Genomic DNA, 19494 nt, shown 5'->3' on the forward strand with positions numbered 1-19494 from the left:
ACCAAGAAGGGCCAATTCTGTCACTGTGCTGTGTCCAGTTTCAGTCTCCTCTCATGGTGAGTGATTTAGAATCCCTACAGAAGATTCAGAAAGGGTCAGTTTATTGACACTGGCATTAATGGTCATATGAACCTGAAATGTTTCCTCTGTTTCGCTCTCCACAGATGCTGCCAGAGTTTTTCCAGCATTTTCTGTTTTTATTTCAGATTGCCAACATCTGCAGTATTTTGCTTTTATCTGGCTTTAATGGTCTTCAGTTACAAGAGTGGGCTTATAAAACAGGGGCTTTCTACTCTGAAAGGGCATACACTATGAGGGTCTTTGCTTGGGTCCATGAAGATAGTATAATATTGATGAGTTCAGGAGGATCAGAGGACACAAGAATAAATGCACAAGCATAGAACAAGGTTAGATGTTAGAAGGTACTTCATTCAGCCGATTGTTGATGACTGGCTCATGCAGTTAGTGCAGATTCCCTGCAAACATTCAACAGGAAGCTGGATGAGTTCCTGTATTGGTAATTGAGGATGTATCTCCCAGTCACTGTGATCTCCTGGAGCTCCTTTGATTTCCTTCAGGATCAGGAAAGAATTTCCCAGAATGTTTTCCTAAATTACCAACACCAACATCAACATCACTAACATCAACTTTGGCACACTAATATTGTCAACATCTTCAACATCGACACTGGCCATCATTATTATTGGCAGTGTCACATGCACCAAAATCATCAAAATTATTCAAATAGTCTTCATTATCATTGACACATTCACATCAACATTGGGCATGAAGAACAGAGTCATCACTAACAACAATGTCATCTTCATCATTTATAACATACACCATATATGTAGCACCTCTCAAATACCAAAAGACTTCAAAAGGATTGCACAGTATCCACAAAGAACTAGGAGTAAAATGCAAGAGTTGGTGAAGAGATGGTTGAAGGGGTAGAATATGAAAAGAAATGTATCAGGAGGCAGCTTAGAGAATGGAAAAGGGCGATGTGACCGGTGTAGGAGGGAGGGTAGATGGAATTTGGAATGTGCAGTAAACCAGTCAGGCGAATTGAGAATGCAGATTAAGATAAAGATCTGGAGTGATTGAAGAATGAAGTGAGGGCTGAAAGGGATTTGAAAATGAGGGTGTAGCTGCTGAAGTTGAAATGTTAAGGTCAGGAATTGGGAATAGGCCAGACAGAGGGTCAACTGGAGAAGATCACCATCCACCCCTGTTGAAACCCCTCCAAGTGACCCACACTTGTACCCTGACTGACCCATTGCCCAGTTACTGAAGCCTAAGGCAGCTGCAGGGACAGAGCAGGGACAGAAGACCTAGAGGCCATGGTCAATTCGTGGACATTGAGGCTCTGGGAGTGCAGCTCTAGGCTGCCAACTGTGACAAAATCATTTCCAAGTTTCAGGTGGTTGAAGTTGGGCTACAGAGCAGAACCTCAAGAGCTTGACCAATTGACCTTGCAGATCAGTGACGATGCAGGAGTAGTGTTCAGTAGGAATGTTCAGGGACTACCTTACCGTCACTCAGAATGGCAGAATATGGGGACCCCTCACCGACCCAAGCTGTACATGAGGTAGCAAGGAGGCAAAATATGTGCAACTTTCAGCAGTTCCATCTCAGGATGTTGCTGCCTTAAGACAAAGTCAACCTCAATCCCCAGATAAAGCAAGACCCACAGCAAACAACTGTCAACATGTGGAATGTTGCGATTGCTAGTACTAGCTACGCACACGCACGCAAACACAAACACACACTCTCGCACAAACACGTGCACACACACTCACATGCACACACACATTCACGCACACACATACAGGCACAGACACACAGATGCACACATACATGCACACACACATCTATGCACATAAGGTCCTCAGGGTAGTGTCCTCGGCCCAAACATCTTCAGCTGCTTCATCAATGCCCTTCCTTCCATCATAAGGTCAGAAGTGGGGATGTTCGCTGATGATTGCACAATGTTCAGCACCATTCGTGACTCCTCAGATACTGAATCAGTCCATGTCCAAATGCAGCAGGACCTGGACAATATCCAGACTTTGGCTGACAAGTGGCAAGTAACATTCGCGCCACACAAGTGTCAGGCAATGACCATCTCCAATAAGAGAGAATCTAACCATTGCTCCTTGACACTCAATGGCATTACCATCACTGAAACCCCCACTATCAAGATCCTGGGGGTTACCATTGACCAGAAACTGAACTGGACAAGCCATGTAAATACTGTAGCTACAAGAGCAGGTCAGAGGCTAGGAACTCTGTGACGAGTAACTCACCTCCTGACTCCCCAAAGCCTGTCCACCATCTACAATGCACAAGTCAGGAGTGTGATGGAATACTCCCCACTTGCCTAGATGGCTGCAGCTCCAACAACACTCAAGAAGCTTGACACCATCCAGGACAAAGCAGCCCGCTTAATTGGCACCACATCCACAAACATTTACTCCCTCCACCACCGACGCACAGTAGCAGCAGTGTGTACCATCTACAAGTTGCACTGCAGAAATTCACCAAGGCTCCTTAGACAACACCTTCCAAACCCACAACCACTACCAACTTGAAGGACAAGGGCAGCAGATGGATGGTAACATCACCACGTGGAAGTTTCCACCACCTTCTCAAGGGCAATTAGTGATGGGCAATAAATGCTGGCCCAGCCAGCGAAGCCCACATCCCGTAAATGAAGTTTTAAAAAGTGCACGCATGCCTACATGCACATGCACACACACACATATGTACACAAAGTTGTACACCCACATGTACATACACCTATACACACATATATCCACATGTTCTCACATACATGTGTACACACACATGCAAACACACAGACTTATATACAACAGACGTGCACATAACTGCACACGTTCTCATGTAGACACACACACAGCTGATGCTGAAAGATGGTCTGGGTGGAGGATGAGAGACTGGCTGCACTGACTGAGACCGGGTTTTGCTGGAGCAGTGGTTAAAATCTTAAGCAGCCTTGGGAGAGGAAGGACCAGTCCCAGTTATTGCCCATTATCCCTAGGTTCCTGTTGAACTGTCTACACCTTGTGATGTTTGCTGAGAGTTGGATGGACTTGGTTAGAATGTTGTTGGAGACTGAATTTCCTTGCTGATCCCAATGCCTCGGCCCAGGGTGTGGAACAGTCAGTTGAAGGATTCCTGCAGACAGCCATTACCCATGAAGTCATCCCACAACTAGAGGTCAGGAAAGATGAGGAGAATTATTCAAACAATGAGAAAACCCTTAGCCCTCAGAGCCCAGTGAACCTACCGACTGATGTGAATGTAAATTTCCAGCCTTGGTTATCACCTGAGTCGTCACTGTGAAACAGAATCTGAACAGTGCTGCTGTTTGTATCGATCTTTCCAGGACTTTTGTCCCCACAGAGAGGACCAAATTCCATCACTCCAGCTTTAATCTGCAGAGTAAACACAAAACACAAAGATAGCAAATGAGAAATCCAAGCTTGGCTGAGATTCATTGGAAAAAATAAACAAGTCAGCGAAAATACAACTGAAATATTATTCATTACACAGGCCACATGAACCTCAGAATGCAATTCAACAGCAACTGATCTTAGCTCACCACTTGCTCTCAATTTGATGGAATTCATGTTTTTGTCCCAAGGATATTCCAAATCCAGCACATCAGTCATCATGATTAAATGCTGCACTGTCGGAGGGTCAGTACTGAGGGAGCGTTGCACTGTCGGAGGGTCAGTACTGAGGAAGTGCCGCACTGTCGCAGGGTCAGTACTGAGGGAATGCTGCACTGTCAGAGGGTCAATACTGAGGGAGTGCTGCACTGTCAGAGGGTCAATACCGAGGGAATGCTGCACTGTCAGAGGGTCAATACCGAGGGAATGCTGCACTGTCAGAGGGTCAATACTCAGGGAGTGCTGACCTGTTGGAGAGTCAGTGTTGAGGGAGTGCCGCACTGTCAAAGGGTCAGTACTGTGGGAGTGCTGCACTGTCGGAGGGTCAGTACTGAGGGAGTGCTGCATGGCCAGGAGGTCAGCACTGAGGGAGTGCTGCACTGTCAGAGGGTCAATACTGAGGGAGTGCTGCACTGTTGGAGGGTCAGTGTTGAGGGAGTGCTGCACTGTCAGAGGGTCAGTACTGAGGGCGTGCTGCACTGTCAGAGGGTCAGTACTGAGGGCGCGCTGCACTGTCAGAGGGTCAGTACTGTGGGAGTGCTGCACTGTCGGAGGGTCAGTACTGTGGGAGTGCTGCACTGTCGGAGGGTCAGTACTGAGGGAGTGCCGCACTGTCAGAGGGTCAGTACTCAGGGAGTGCTGCACTGTTGGGAGGGTCAGTACTCAGTGAGTGCTACACTGTTGGGAGGGTCAGTACTCAGGGAGTGCTGCTCTCATACTTCTAAACTCCAGAGAATATAAACCCAATTTACTCAGCTCCTCATCATAAGACAACTGTTTTAACCCAGGGACCAATCTAGTGACCCTTCGCTGTCCCTCCTCCTTCCTTAAATATAGAGGACAAAACTGCACACTGTATTCCAGGTGTGGTCTCACCTAAGCCCTGTAAATTGTAGCAAAACTTCTTTATTGCAGTACTCTAATCACCTTACAATTAAGGTTAACATGCCATTTGCCTTCCTGATTGTTGCTGTACCTTCAAGTTAACATTGTATTCCCTGTGGCACAGCAGAAACTAGGGGAGAGTGCGAGAGGAGGACCCTGGGACAGGCAGTCAGCAGCACCTAAAGGATCTAGCATCTAGTCTATTCAAGTAGGAGTAAGGGTAAAATAAAAGCAAGGGTCCTATTCTATTTAGTTAAGATATGTCTGGGGAGCTCAGTCCCATGATTTGCACATCCTGCGATAGGTGGGAAATCCCAGACGTTCCTGGTGTTCCGGATGACCATGTATGTAGGAGGTGTCTCCGACTGGAGCAACTCGAGCTCCGGGATTTGGAGCTTGAGCAGCAGCTGGGGGAATTATGGTGCATTCATGAGGCTGAGAGGGTCGTGGATAGCACGTTTCAGGATATGGTTACCTCACAGCTTAAGGAAGTGCAGGCAGAGAGCGAATGGGTGACTGCCAGACAGAAGAAGGGGACCAGGCAGGTAGTGAGGGAATCCCCTGAGTGCATCTTACTCACAAACCATCTTTTGCTCCTGGAAAATGGTGAGAGTGACGGTTCCTCTGTGGAGGCCAACCAGAGCCAAGGCCATGGGTGATCCAACTGCTCGGGGCGGGGGGAGGGAGAAGTGTGGAAGGGCAATAGTGGTAGGGGATTCGTTAGTGAGGGGATTAGACAGGCGCTTCTGCGGCTGTAGACGTGACACCAGGATGGTGTGTTGCCTCCCAGGTGCCAGGGTCAAGGATATCACCGAACGGATGCAGGACATTCTGAAGGGGGAGGGTGAACAGCCAGTGGTCGTGGTCCGAGTTGGGACCAATGACATAGGAGGAAAGAGAAATGAGATCCTGCAAGCAGACTTTAGGGAGTTAGGTAGGAAATTTGACAAGAAGGACTTCAAAGGTAGTAATCTCCAGATTACCCCCAGTGCCACACAGCAGTGAATATAGGAACAGAAGGATAGAGCAGATGAATGTGTGGCTGGAGAGAGGTGTAGGAGGGAGGGCTTTAGATTCCTGGGGCATTGGGACCATTTCTGGGGGAGGTGGGACCTGTACAAGTTGGACAGGTTAAATCTGAACAGGAACGGGACCAACATCCTCGCGGGGAGGTTTGTTAATGTTGTTGTGGTGGATTTAAACTAAATTGGCAGGGGACTGGGATCCTGAAAAGTAGTTCAGAGGGGAGATGCTGAGGTGGAATTAGAAGTTAAAACGCTAGTGAGTGAGTGTGGAAGGCAGAGGAAACATAGGCTGGATAAGGAAGAAATGAGTTTAGCAAGGCTAAATGGAATATATTTTAATGCAAGGAGCCTGAGGAATAAGACAGAGGAGCTGAGGGTACAGACAGGCACGTGGGAGTATGATCTCATAGCTATGACCGAGACTTGGCTAAGAGAAGGGCGGGATTGGCAGCCCAGCATTCCTGGTTATTGGGTATTCAGACAGGATAAAGAGGGGGATAGAAGAGGAGGGAGGTCACAATATTGATCAAGGAATCAATTATAGCAGTGAGGAAGGATGATATCATGGAAGGATCATCAAATGAGGCCATGTGGGTAGAAGTAAAAAATACAAAAGGAGCAAACACGCTGTTGGGTGTGTACTATAGGCCCCCAAACAGTCAGGGAGAAATAGAGGATCAAATATGTAATCAAACTTCAGAGAAGTTAAGAATAATAGAGCAGTAATATTAGGGGAATTTTAACTACCTGAATATTAACTGGGATAGTTTTTAGTGTGCAAGGTAGGGAGGGAGCAAAATTCTTAAGCTGCATCCAGGAGAACTTTTTTAGTCAATAGATAGAAAGCCCAACAAGGGAGAGGGCAGCTCTGGACCTAATATGTGGAAATGAGCCCAGGCAGGTGGATGGCGTATCAGTTGGGGAGCATTTTGGAGATAGTGTCAAGGGACATAAAGGTTAGGATTAAGAAAGAAAGAGAAGCTTATGGCAGATACCGAGGGCTCAATACAGCAGAGCCCCTGGAGGAGTATAAAAAGTGCAGGGGGGAACTTAAAAAGGAAATTAGGAAAGTTAAGAGAGTGCATGAGAAAGCATTGGTGGGTAGAATAAAGGAAAACCAAAAGGGTTTTAAAAAATATATAAAGAGCAAGAGAATAACTAGGGAAAGAGTCAGGCCAATTAGGGACCATAGAGGTAATCTGTGTGTGGACCCGGAAGACGTGGGTACAATCCTCAATGAATACTTTGCGTCGGTCTTCACAATGGAAAGGATGATGCAGGTATAGACATCAGGGTGGAGGACTGTGAAATATTAGAGGAAATTAACATAGAGAGAGGAGGTACTAGTGGGTTTAGTGGCCTTAAAAGTGGATAAATCCGCAGGCCCGGATGAGATGTGTCCCAGGCTGTTGAGGGAGGCAAGGGAAGAGATATCAGGGGCCCTGGCAGTAATTTTCAAATCCTCTCTGGCCACAAGTGAAGTGCCAGAGGACTGGAGGACTGCTAACGTTGTCCCATTATTAAAAAAGGGAGGAAGGGATAGACCAGGAAATTACAGGCCAGCCAGTCTAACTTCGGTGGTGGGGAAGTTACTAGAAAGAATTCTGAGGGACAGAATATATCTGCACTTGGAGAGACACGGATTGATCAGGGATAGTCAACATGGATTTGTTAAGGGAAGGCCGTGTTTGACAAATTTGATCGAATTTTTTGAGAAGGTAACCAGAAGTGTTGATGAGGGTAATGCATTTGATGTAATCTACATGGACTTTAGCAAGGCTTTTTATAAGGTCCCTCCTGGCAGACTGGTCAAGAAAGTAAGAGACCACGGGATCCAAGGCAAAGTGGCACGTTGGACCCAAAATTGGCTGAGAGGCAGGAAGCAGAGGGTGATGGTAGAGAGATGTTTCTGTAACTAGAAATCTGTTTCCAGAGGGGTTCCGCAGGGTTTGGTGCTGGGAACCTTGCTGTTTGTGGTGTACATAAATGATTTGGGCTTAAGTGTAGGGGGTACGATCAAGAAGTTCGCAGATGACACGAAAATTGGTCGGGTGGTAAATAGTGAGGAGGATAGCCATAAACTGCAGGAGGATATCAATGGGCTGGTCAGGTGGGCAGAGCAGTGGCAAATGGGATTCAACCCAGAAAAGTGTGAGGTAATGCACTTGGGAAGGGCTAACAAGGCAAGGGATTACACTATGAATGGTAGGACCCTGGAAAATACTGAAGATCAGAGGGACCTCGGTGTACACATCCACATATCCTGAAGGTAGCAGGGCAGGTAGATAAGGTGGTTAAGAAGGCATATGGGATACTCGCCTTTATTAGCCGAGGCATAGAATATAAGAGCAGGGAGGCTATGCTGGAACTGTATAAAATGCTGGTTAGGCAACAACTGGAGTATTGCATGCAGTTCTAGTTACCACATTATAGGATGGATGTGATTGCACTGGAGAGGGTGCAGAGGAGATTTACCAGGATGCTGCCTGGGCTGGAGGGTCTGAGCTATGAGGAAAGATTGGATAGACTGGGGTTGTTTACCTTGGAGCAGCGAAGGTTGAGAGGGGACTTGATGGAGATTTTTTTGGCTATGAGGAGCATAGATAGGGTGGATAAGAAGGTGCTTTTTCCATTAGTAGAGGGGTCCATAACCAGGGGACGTAGACTTAAGAGGTAGAAGGCTAAGAAGGGAGTTGAGGAGAAATCTTTTCACCCTGAGGGTGGTGGGAGTCTGGAACTCACTGCCTGGAAGGGTGGTTGAGTCAGAAACTCCCATAACATTTAAGAAGTATTTAGATATTCACTTGTGTTGCCATAGCCTCCAGGACAATGGGCCAAGTGCTGGAAAATGGGATAAGTATAGTCAGATCTTTGATGACCAGCGTGGACACAATGGGCCAAATGGCCTCCTTCTGTGCTGTAAATATCAATGAGTCTATGAGCCTGTACGAGCATACCCAAGTCTCTCTGAACATCTACTTTGATGACTTTCACGTCTTTTGAAAAATATTCTGCTTTTCCATTCTTACGACCAAAGTGAATAACCTCACACTTCCCCACATTATATTCCATCTGGCACCTTGTTGACCACTCACTTAACCTATCTACATCTCTTTTCCTCCTCTTAGTGTTCACCTCACAGTTTACCTTTCCACCCAGTTTTGTAAGGTCAGATACATTACTCTCTGTCTCTTCCAGTTTATTAGCATTAATAATTAACTCGCAGCATTAATGTAAGAACACAAGAAACTCGAGTAGTTGTTGGCCATTCAGCCTGTTGGGCCTCCCCCGCCATTAGGTAGGATCATGGCTGGTCTGATTGTGCCTTACATCTACTTGCCTGCCTATGCCCCTTACTATTGGATCCATGTCGATCAAAAATATATCTAACTCAGCCTTGAATAAATTAAATGACCCAGCCTCCAATGCTCTCTGGGGAAGAGAACTCCACAAATTAATGACCCTCTGAGAGAAGAAATTCCTCCTCATCTCCATCTTAAATGGGAGGCTCCCTATTTTGATACAGTGCCCCCTAGTTCTAGATTACTCTACAAAGGGCAACATCCTCTCAGCATCTACCCTGTCAAGCCCCTCAGAGTCATATATGCTTCAATAAGATCACCTCTCATTAATCTGAACTCCAATGAGGAAAGGCCTAACCTGCTCAACCTTTTCTCATAACACAACCCTTTCATAGGAACATAGGAAATAGGAGCAGGAGTAGGCCATTCAGCCCGTCGCGCCTGCTCCATCATTCAAACAGAACGTGGCTGATCATCTACATCAACACCACTTTCCTGCGCTACCCCCATATCCCTTGATGTCATTACTCTCCAGAAATCCTTTGGGGTAGAGAGTTCCAAAGATTCACCACCCTCTGAGTGAAGAAAATCCTCCTAATTTCAGTCTTAGATGGCCTACCCCTGATTCTGAGGCTGTGTCCCCAGGTTCTAAGCTCACCATCCAGGGGGCAACACCTTATCCACATCCACCCTGTCATGTCCTGTAAGAGTTTGTATGTTTCAATGAGATCACCTCTCATTCTTCAAAACTTTAGAGAATACAGGCCTAGTTTCCCAGGAATCAACCTAGTGAGGCTTCAAGGGGATTTAGACAGACTAAGTGAGTGGGCAAGAATTTGGCAAGCAATTAGGAAGGCAAATAAAATGTTGGCCTTTATTGCAAGGATTGCAGTATACAGGTAAAGATGTCTTGCTGCAGCTGTACAGGGCCTTGGTGAGACCACACCTGGAGTATTGTGTACAGTTTTGGTCTCCTTACCTAAGAAAGGATATACTTGCCATAGAGGGAGTGCAGCGAAGGTTCACCAGACTGATTCCTGGGATGGCAGGATTGACATATGGGGAGAGATTGAACCGACTAAGCCTGTTTTTATTTTATGGGTAAATGAATTCGTTGGCCAACTGAACTCTAACTGCACGTCTTCCTATGTTCTCCTCAATTGCTGCTCGCAATCAATAATGGGGAGAGACTGATGTAAGAATAAACATTGATGGTTTATTGAGACATAGGGCAGCGCACCAGATCATACATGTTCACTCAGAAACTTCCAGAACTAGACTTACAGTTCCCGGTTGCCCACTCTGTACAGTGATTCGTCAGTGCTGTCACATGATCAGTACACTTGCATTCTCTTAAAGGGACAGGGTACCTCACTTTACCACATACCAAAAGTACAGCTAACAAGCTTAAAGCACATTAACTATTTACAGAATAACTATTTACAGGTCAAGTCTCTCAGGAGGCTTTCTCAGACGGGTTGAACATTAACAACCTCGGCTGGCTTTTCCGAGAACTCTTTTTCAGAGGCAGTTGCCCACTATGTCCTTCAGTGGATGATTTCACCATCTTCTGGATGCAGTCATCTTCATTCCTGCTGCCCCTCCTCTCCAAGCTGAACAGATAAAAGGCAACAAGCACCAAGCAATACAGCGATGAGCTACATGACGTGTGAGGAAAAAGAGGAAAAGGGGAAAAAAAATCTGTTTTTCTTTCCGACGAGGACTGTCAACAATTTCTCTTTTTCTTCCTGCGTGTCCTTTCCTTGGTAGCACTGACCCATATCTCTGTCTTCTCTTTAATTTTGCTGTTGGCTGGACTAGACTCAGGCATGAGCTGAATGTGAATGTGCTCAGTAGTCGGGTTTTCCGACAGCTCTTCTGAGAATCCAGGGCCTTCTAACTTTAAAACTTCAGGGCTTTTATGCAGCTGCTGCTTCAGCTTTTCCAATTCTTTCCTATTCTCATTAATAGAGAATCGTATATTGTTGCCCCTTCTCAGCTAATTCGTTCCTTAAGTTGGCCAGAGACAGGTTTAACTCTTCCTTTTCTTCTTCATATCTTTGTCTTGGCACAGCTTGTCTTGGGAGCTGATGGACTTTTGTCATGCAGAAAGTGCTTTAATAGGTTTTCCATTTCCTTTCGAAGGATGCTGACTTCAGCTTGAACTCTGTCCTGGTTGTAACACTTCTACGGGCTTCTCCCGTTGGGTCTTTGCGTACTCATTTTTTCTTGCAGCAATACTTCTGGTTTCGAATTGGGAAATTAGCAGGCCCTCAAGATTTATCCCTCCTAGCCAGTTCCTTCTGAGGAGACTCGATCCCCTGCCTGACATTACAAATAGGGGTAATTTTGCAGACTATGCCTCATACTGCACCTTGACTTGACATACCCCTTTCATATTTATTTCTTCGCCCATGTATGTCCTCAGCTTTGTGTCCGAAACTTTTAACTTCAAAGGATGGGCTCCTTTACTCAGATATCTAAATGTATGCTCTCCAATGATGGACATCGACACTCCCGCATCAAATTCCATCTTAATGGGTTGACTGTTAATTGTAATGACTACTTGGATTCACTTGGTTCTGCCCACTTTGAGGTTATATAATGAATGGATGTCTGATTCTAGTTCTTTCGGCGCTTCCATGAGGCATATTTCATGATTTTTCCTCCTGCCTTTATAGTGTTGTTTTAGCCTTTCTCTGCATTGCCGCCTTATGTGGCCATAGCGGTGGCAGAAAAAGCACTCGACTTGTTTGAGTTGTCGTTCGCTCACTGGAGGCTTGGATGTATTTCTCTCATTCAGTTTGTGGGTTTTCACTGCAGTTGCCAGATTGTCCCTCTCGACCAGATGGACGGCATCATTTTGTGTATCTTTTATAACTTTGGGATTTCTAACAGCACTCTCCATCGCGGTAGCTAATTCTAATGCCTATTGAAGTCTAGACTAGGTTCGGCTAGCAAACGCCTTTGGACAGTATCATCTCCAATCTCGCTGGTCTCTCAACATATCATTAATGGATGTTCCAAATTCGCAATGCTCAGTTAATGCCTTTGAAATGGCCACATAGTCAGCTATTGTCTCCCCCAGAAGCCTGTTCCTTGAATTGAACTTGAAGCGCTGAGGGCTTTGGTCTCAGGTGGCTCTGTACAATTTTTATTAACTCATCAAAAGTCTTCGAGTCTGGGGTGCTAGGTGACGTGAGGCTGCGGGTCAGCCTGTATGTTTTGCTCCAGTATAAGGACAAAAGAATCGCCCTCTTCTTCTCCTCCCCCACAATGTCATGCACAGTAAAAAAGAACGTTCGACATACTGAGACCAGTCATCTGAAACGGGGTCAAATAGATCGACATGCCCAAACTGCAGCATCCTGAACGACTGCACTTCCGATAGGCTTTCCAGGTAATGACAAATTTAGGTGTTTGGCTTACTAGGGAGTCACCCTCTCTCTGGGGTCTCTTATAATTTTCAGTCCATAACCATTTTTCATGTATTTACCAGTTTAAATGCATTGCTGCTTTAAGAGCAGTCATTTTTTTTTAACACTGTCTCTGCAGCTGTCGGCTTTTCTCTGCTGGATTTTGCGCTCTCTTCCAGATTTTGGCAGGATCATGATTCTGCAGGGGTTTTAAAAAAATTTACACTGCAGCACTGCTTTCTGCCCCGGTTTCCGGCTGTCGCCTATTTTATATAGTAAGTACAGATGCTCTTTCCAATGCTTTGCTCAACAATCTTGAAATTTATTTTCTTTTGTTCTTTATCCTCGTCGCCACTTTTATGCCTTGGGTAAATGGGTTTGTTGGCCACCCGAACTCTAACTGCATGCCTTCCTATGTTCTCATCAATTGCTGCTTGCAATCAATAATGGGGAGAGACTGATGTAAGAATAAACAGTGATGGTTTATTGAGACTTAGGGCAGAGCACCAGATCATACATGCTCACTCAGAAACCTCCAGAACTAGACTTACAGTTCCCAGTTGCTCACGCTGTACAGTGATTCGTCAGTGCTGTCACATGACAGCAGTGATCAGTACACTTGCATTCTCTTAAATGGACAGGGTACCTTACTTTACCACACCTGTATTCACTGGAGTTTAAAAGAATGAGAGGGGGTCTCATTGTAATGTATAAAATTCTGACCGGGCTGGACAGACTGGATGCAGGGATGATATTTCCTCTGATTGGGAGGGTCTAGAACAAGGGGTGACAGTCTCAGGTTATGGGGCAAGCCATTTAGGACTGAGATGAGGAGAAACCTCTTCACTCAGAGGGTGGTGAACCTGTGGAATTCTCTACCACAGAGGCTGTGGAGGCCAGGACACTGAATATATTTAAGAAGGAAATAGAAATATTTCTGGACTCTTAAGGCATCAAGGGGTATGGGGAGAGAGCTGGCATATGGCATTGAGATGGAGGAACGGCCATGATCATATTGAATGGTGGAGCAGGCTCGAAGGGCCGAATGACCTACTCCTCCTGTTTTCTATGTTTCTATGAACTCTCAGAGAAAGAAATTCTCCTCATCTCTGTCCTAAAAGGGTGACCCCTAATTTTAAAACAGTGCCCCCTAGTTCTGGACTCACCCACAAGAGGAAACATCCTTTCCACGTCCACCTTTTCAAGGCCGTTCAGGATCTTGTAGACTTCAATCAAATCACCCCTCAGTCTTCTAAACTCCAGTGGAAACAAGCCCAGTCTGTCCGACCTTTCTTCATAAGACAATCCACTGATTCCAGGTATCAATCTAGTAAACTTTGGTGAAATTACAATCGCTAGGGAAGTGGTACTGAGCAAACTGATGAAGCTGCAGGCTGACAAGTCTCTGGGTCCTAAGCTGATGGTGTGGCAGGCGAATTGGAGCCTGCCCTCCATGGAAACAGTGTGTTTCCCGGGAATACATATGGTGTGAAAACCCGCCATTGCAGCGGGCGGGTAAAACTGCAAATCTGGGATGATTCCGCCCTCTGTTTCCTGTTAGTTAGCCAGGCCTCTATCTATGTTTATATATCAACCTAACGCCATGAGCTCTTATCTTGAGTGCTAACCTTTCATGTGGCACCTTATCGAACGTCTTTTGGAAATCGAAACACACTACATCTACAGGCTCTCCTTTATCAGCCCTGTTATATCCTCAAAGAACTCTAATAAATTTTTCAAACACGACTTCCCTTCACAAAACCATGTTGACGCTGCCCGATTGTGTAATCATTTTTGAAAGGTCCTGCTACTAACTCTTTAACAAATGATTGCACCTTTTTCCCAATGACAGAAACTAGGCTAACTGGCCTATATTTTCCTGCTTTCTGTCTCCATCTCTTTTTGAACACCAGTGTTATATTTGCAGTTTTCCAATCTGTTGCGATATTTCCAGAATCTAGGTAATTTTGGAAGATTACAACCAAACTGTTTACTATCTCTGCAGTCACTCCTTTCAAAACTCTAAGAAGCAGGCATCAGCTTCAGGAGACTTAGCATTACATTTTCTCTGTGATAATGATTGTTTTAAGTTCCTCCCTCCTTCCCTTTTGCCTCTTGGTTTCCTCCTATTCTCGGGATGCTGTCTGTGTCTTTGACTGTGAAGACAGATACAAAATACTCGTTCAAAGTCTCTATTATTTTCCAGTCTCACCCTTTAAAGGACCAATGCTTCCTTTAGCGACTCTCTTCCTATTCATATACTTGTAGAAGTTTTTACTATTTGGTTTTATATTTCTTGCTAGTTTTCTCTCATATTCTAATTTCTCCCTCTATTTTTTTTACTTTCTTTATTGCTTTCTAAAACTTCTCCAATCCTCTGACCTATCACTAATCTTTGCAGCATTGTTCATCTTTTCTTTCAATTTGATACCATCCTTCACCTCCTGCCTTAGCCATAGATGGCACATCTTCTCGTTGTGTCATTCTTTCTCAATGGAATATATCTTTGTTGAAAGATATGATACATCTCCTTAAATTATAGAATATGATATGATAATATGATAGAATTTACCCTGCAATTTGAGAGGAAAAAGCTGGAATCAGATGTAACAGTATTACAGTTGAATAAAGGCAACCACAGAGGCATGAGGGAGGAGCTGGCCAGAATTGACTGGGAGATGAGCCTAGCAGTAAAGACAGTGGAACAGCAATGGCAGGAGTTTCTGGGAGTAATTTGGGAGACACAGCAAAAATTCATCCCTAGGAAGCAAAAGCATACTAAAGGGAGGATGAGGCAACCATGGCTGACAAAGTCAGGGACAGCATAAAAGCTAAAGAGAAAGCATTCAATGCGGCGAAGAGCAGTGGGAAACCAAGGGATTAGGAAGCCTACAAAGATCAACAGAGGACAACTAAAAAAGAAATAAGGAGGGAGAAGATTAAATATGAGGGTAAACTAGCCAGTAATATAAAAGAAAATTGCAAGAGTTTTTTTTAGATATATAAAGGGTAAGAGAGAGGCAAAAGTGGAAATTGGGCCTCTGGAAAATGACGCTGGAGAAGTAGTAGTGGGGAACAAAGAAATGGCGGAGGAACTGAATAGGTACTTTGTGTCAGTCTTCACGGTGGAAAACACGAGTAACATCTCCAAAGTTCAAGAGAGACGGGGGGCAGAGGTGAGTATGGTGGCCATTACCAAGGAGAAGGTGCTAGGAAAACTGAAAGGTTGAAGGTGGATAAATCACCTGGACCAGATGGATTACACCCCAGAGTTCTGAAGGAGATAGCTGAAGAGATAGTGGAGGCGTTAGTGGTGATCTTTCAGGAATTACTCGAGTCAGAGAGGGTACCAGAGGACTGGAAAATCGCTAATGTAACCCTCCTGTTTAAGAAGGGAGTGAGGCATAAGACAGGAAATTACAGGCGATTAGCCTGACCTCGGTCGTTGGTAAGATTTTAGAGTCCATTAATAAGGATGAGATTTCAGAATACTTGGAAGTGCATGGTAAAATCGGGCAAAGTCAGCATGGTTTCATCAAGGGGAGGTTATGCCTGACAAATCTGTTAGAATTCTTTGAGGAGGTAATGAGTAGGTTAGACAAATGAAAGCCAATGGGTGTTATCTACTTGGACTTCCAGAAGGCCTTTGACAAGGTGCCGCACAGGAGGCTGCTCAGTAAGATAAGAGCCCATGGTGTTAGAGGCAAGGTACTAGTATGGATAGAAGATTGGCTGTCTAGCAAGAGGCAGAGAGTGGGGATAAGGGGGTCCTTCTCAGGATGGCGGCCGGTGACTAGTGGAGTTCCGCAGGGGTCAGTGTTGGGACCACAACTTTTCAATTTATACATTAATGATCTAGATGAAGGAACTGAGGGCATCCTGGCTAAGTTTGCAGATGATACAAAGATGGGTGGAGGGACAGGTAGTATAGAGGAGGCAGGGAGGCTGCAGAAGGATTTGGACAGGTTAGGAGAATGGGCAAAGAAGTGGCAGATGGAATACAACTTGGGTAGGTGTGGGGTCATGCACTTTGGTAGGAAGAATAGAGGCATAGACTATTTTCTAAATGGGGAGAGAATTCAGAAATCTGGAGTGCAAAGGGACTTGGGAGTCCTAGTCCAGGATTCTGTTAAGGTTAACTTGCAGGTTGAGTCGGTAGTTAGGAAGGCAAATGCAATGTTGGCATTTATTTCGAGGGGACTAGAATATAAAAGCAGGGATGTGCTGCTGAGGCTTTATAAGGCTCTGGTCAGACCACATTTAGAATATTGTGAGCAATTTTGGGCCCCGTATCTCAGGAAGGATGTGCTGGCCCTGGAGAGGGTCCAGAGGAGGTTCACGAGAACGATCCCAGGAATGAAAGGCTTAACATATGAGGAATGTTTGAGGTCTCTGGGTCTATATTCGATGGAGTTTAGAAGGATGAGGGGGGATTTGACTGAAACTTACAGAATAGTGAAAGGCCTGGATAGAGTGGACGTGGGGAAGATGTTTCCATTAGTAGGAGAGACTAGGACCCGAAGGCACAGCCTCAGAGTAAAGGGAAGACCTTTTAGAACAGAGATGAGGAGAAACTTCTTTAGCCAGAAAGTGGTGAATCTATGGAATTCATTGCCACAGAAGGCTGTGGAGGCCAGGTCATTGAGTGTATTTAAGACCGAGATAGATAGGTTCTTGATTGGTAAGGGGATCAAAGGTTATGGGGATAAAGCGGGAGAATGGGGTTGAGAAACTTATTAACCATGATTGAATGGTGGAGCAGACTCGATGGGCCGAATGGCCTAATTTCTGCTCCTATGTCTTATGGTCTCATGGTCTTAAATGTCTAATACTACATCTCCACTGTCTTAACTTTTAACCTATATTTCCATTCCACTTTAGTCATTTCTGTATTCATACCCCTGTCATTTATTAAATTTAAGACACTAGTTATGGACCCACATTTTTAACTCTCAAACTGAATGTTAAATCCTGTCATGGTATAATCACTGTTGCCTGTGGGATGCTTTACTATGAGGTTTTAAATTAATCCTGTCTCATTACACATTCCCAGGTCTAAAATAGCCTGCTCCGTGTCCCGAAAACAGCCTATGAACTCTTCCAATGGCAGCAGTGTGTACCATCTACAAGGTGCACTACAGGAATTCACTAATACTCCTTAGACAGCACCTTCCAAACCCATGACTGCTAGAAGGACAGCAGATAGATAGGAACACCACCACCTGGAAGTTCCCCTCCAAGCCACTCAATATCCTCACTTGGAAATATGTTGCCGTTCCTTCACTGTTGCTGGGTCAAAATCCTGGAGCTCCCTTCCAAACAGCACTGTGGGTGTACCTACACTACATGGACTGCAGCGGTTCAAGAAGGCAGCTCACCACCACCTTCTCAAGGGCAATTATGGATGGGCAATAAATGCTGGCCCAGCCAGCAATGCCCACAGACTTAACATTTCGCATCCATATGACTCTTCTTCAGAGTTCTGAAGAAGAGTCATACAGACTTGAAACGTTAACTCTGTTTCTCTCTCCACAGATGCTACCAGAACTGCTGAGTTTTTCCAGCATTTTTTGTTTTTAATTCAGATTTCCAGCATCCGCAGTATTTTGCTTTTATCTTTACATTAACCATTTCTCTGTTTCCTGTCACTCAGCCAATTCCATATCCATGTTGCTACTGTCCCTTTTTATTCCATGAGCTATAATTTTGCTCACAAGTCTGTTGTGTGGCACTGTATCAAATACCTTTTGGAAATCCATTTACACCACATCAACTGCATTGCCCTTATCAATCCTCTCTGTTGTCTCTTCCAAAAACTCCAGCAGGTTAGTTAAACACGATTTTCCCTTAAGAAATCCATGCTGGCTTTCCTTAATTAACTTGCATTTGTCAATTTGACTATAAATTCTGTTTCGAATTATTGTTTCTACAAGTTCTCCCACCATTAAACTGACTGGTCTGTAGTTGCTGGGCTTATCCTTACCCCCTTTTTTGAGCAAGGGTATAACGTTTGCAATTCTCCAATCCTATGGCACCATGTCTGAATCTAAGGAAGACTGGAAAATTATGGCCAGTGCCCCTGTAATTTCCACTCTCAATTCTCGCAGTACCCTTGGGTGCATCTTATCCAGTCCCAGTGCTTTGTCAATGTAAAGTACAGATAACCTACCCATACCCCCTATTTTTCCATTTTAAACCCTTCTAGTGTCTGAATTACCTCCCTTGTCACCGTGGCCTGGCTAGCATCTGCTTCCTTGGTAAAGACAGATGCAAAGTATTCATTTAACACCTCAGGCATGCCCCCTGCCTCCATGTGTAAATCCCCCTTTTTGTCCCTAATCAGCCCTACTTCACCTTTTAGCACCTTTTTACCTATTTATATTCCTATAGGAGACGTTCTACCTGACACCTGTCATAAACATACTTTTTCACCTTTATCTTAATTTCTAGCTCCTATTTCATACAGGGAGTTCTGGATTTGTTTACTCTATCTTTCCCTTCCGAGGGAATATACCTTGACTGTGCTCGAATCATCTCTTCTTTGAAGGTAGCCCATTGATCAGCTCCCATTTTTCCTGCCAACCTTTGATTCCAGTTTACTTATCCCAGATCCATTCTTACCCCAAAGAAGTTGGCTTTCCCCCAGTTAATTATTCTTACTCTGGACTGTTCTTTGCTCTTTTCCATAGTCAGACTAAACCTTACGATACAATGATCACTGACCCCTAAATGTTCCCCCACTGGCAGTTGATCCACTTAGCCCACCTCATTTCCATGAAGCAGGTCTAGCAGCGCCTCCTTCCTTATTGGACTGGACACACACTGACGAAGAAAATTTTCCTGAACACACGCTAGGAACTCTTGTCCTCTTCTGCCCTTTAAACTGCTACTATCTCAACCTATATTCGGGTAATTAAAGTCCCCCATTATAACTACTCTATAATTTTTACACCTCTCTCTCTGTAATTTCCTTGCAGATTTGTTCCTCTACATCCTTCCCACTAGTTGGTGGCCTATAGACTACTCTGAGCAATGTTATTGCACGTGTTTTGTTCCTTGGCTCTAGCCAAATTGATTCTGTCCTTTACACCTCTGGGACATCCTCTTTCTCCAGCACTGCAATGCTCTCCTTAACCAATATCACCACCCCTCCCCCTTTCCTCCCTTT

The 19494-nt window shown here is 44.9% G+C and overlaps 1 protein-coding gene across 1 annotated transcript in view; it reads right to left on the bottom strand.

Moving 5' to 3' along the window:
* masp1 (MBL associated serine protease 1) overlaps positions 1 to 19494 on the bottom strand; it is a 116021-nt gene that overhangs the window by 76922 nt on the left and 19605 nt on the right. Inside the window, exon 4 of the mRNA XM_078564420.1 lies at positions 3314 to 3461. Coding sequence (XP_078420546.1) covers positions 3314 to 3461 — 148 coding nt within the window. The remainder of the gene's footprint in view (positions 1 to 3313; positions 3462 to 19494) is intronic.

This window comes from Cetorhinus maximus, chromosome 19 (assembly GCF_964194155.1).
Source record: "Cetorhinus maximus chromosome 19, sCetMax3.hap1.1, whole genome shotgun sequence".
Taxonomy (NCBI): domain Eukaryota; kingdom Metazoa; phylum Chordata; class Chondrichthyes; order Lamniformes; family Cetorhinidae; genus Cetorhinus; species Cetorhinus maximus.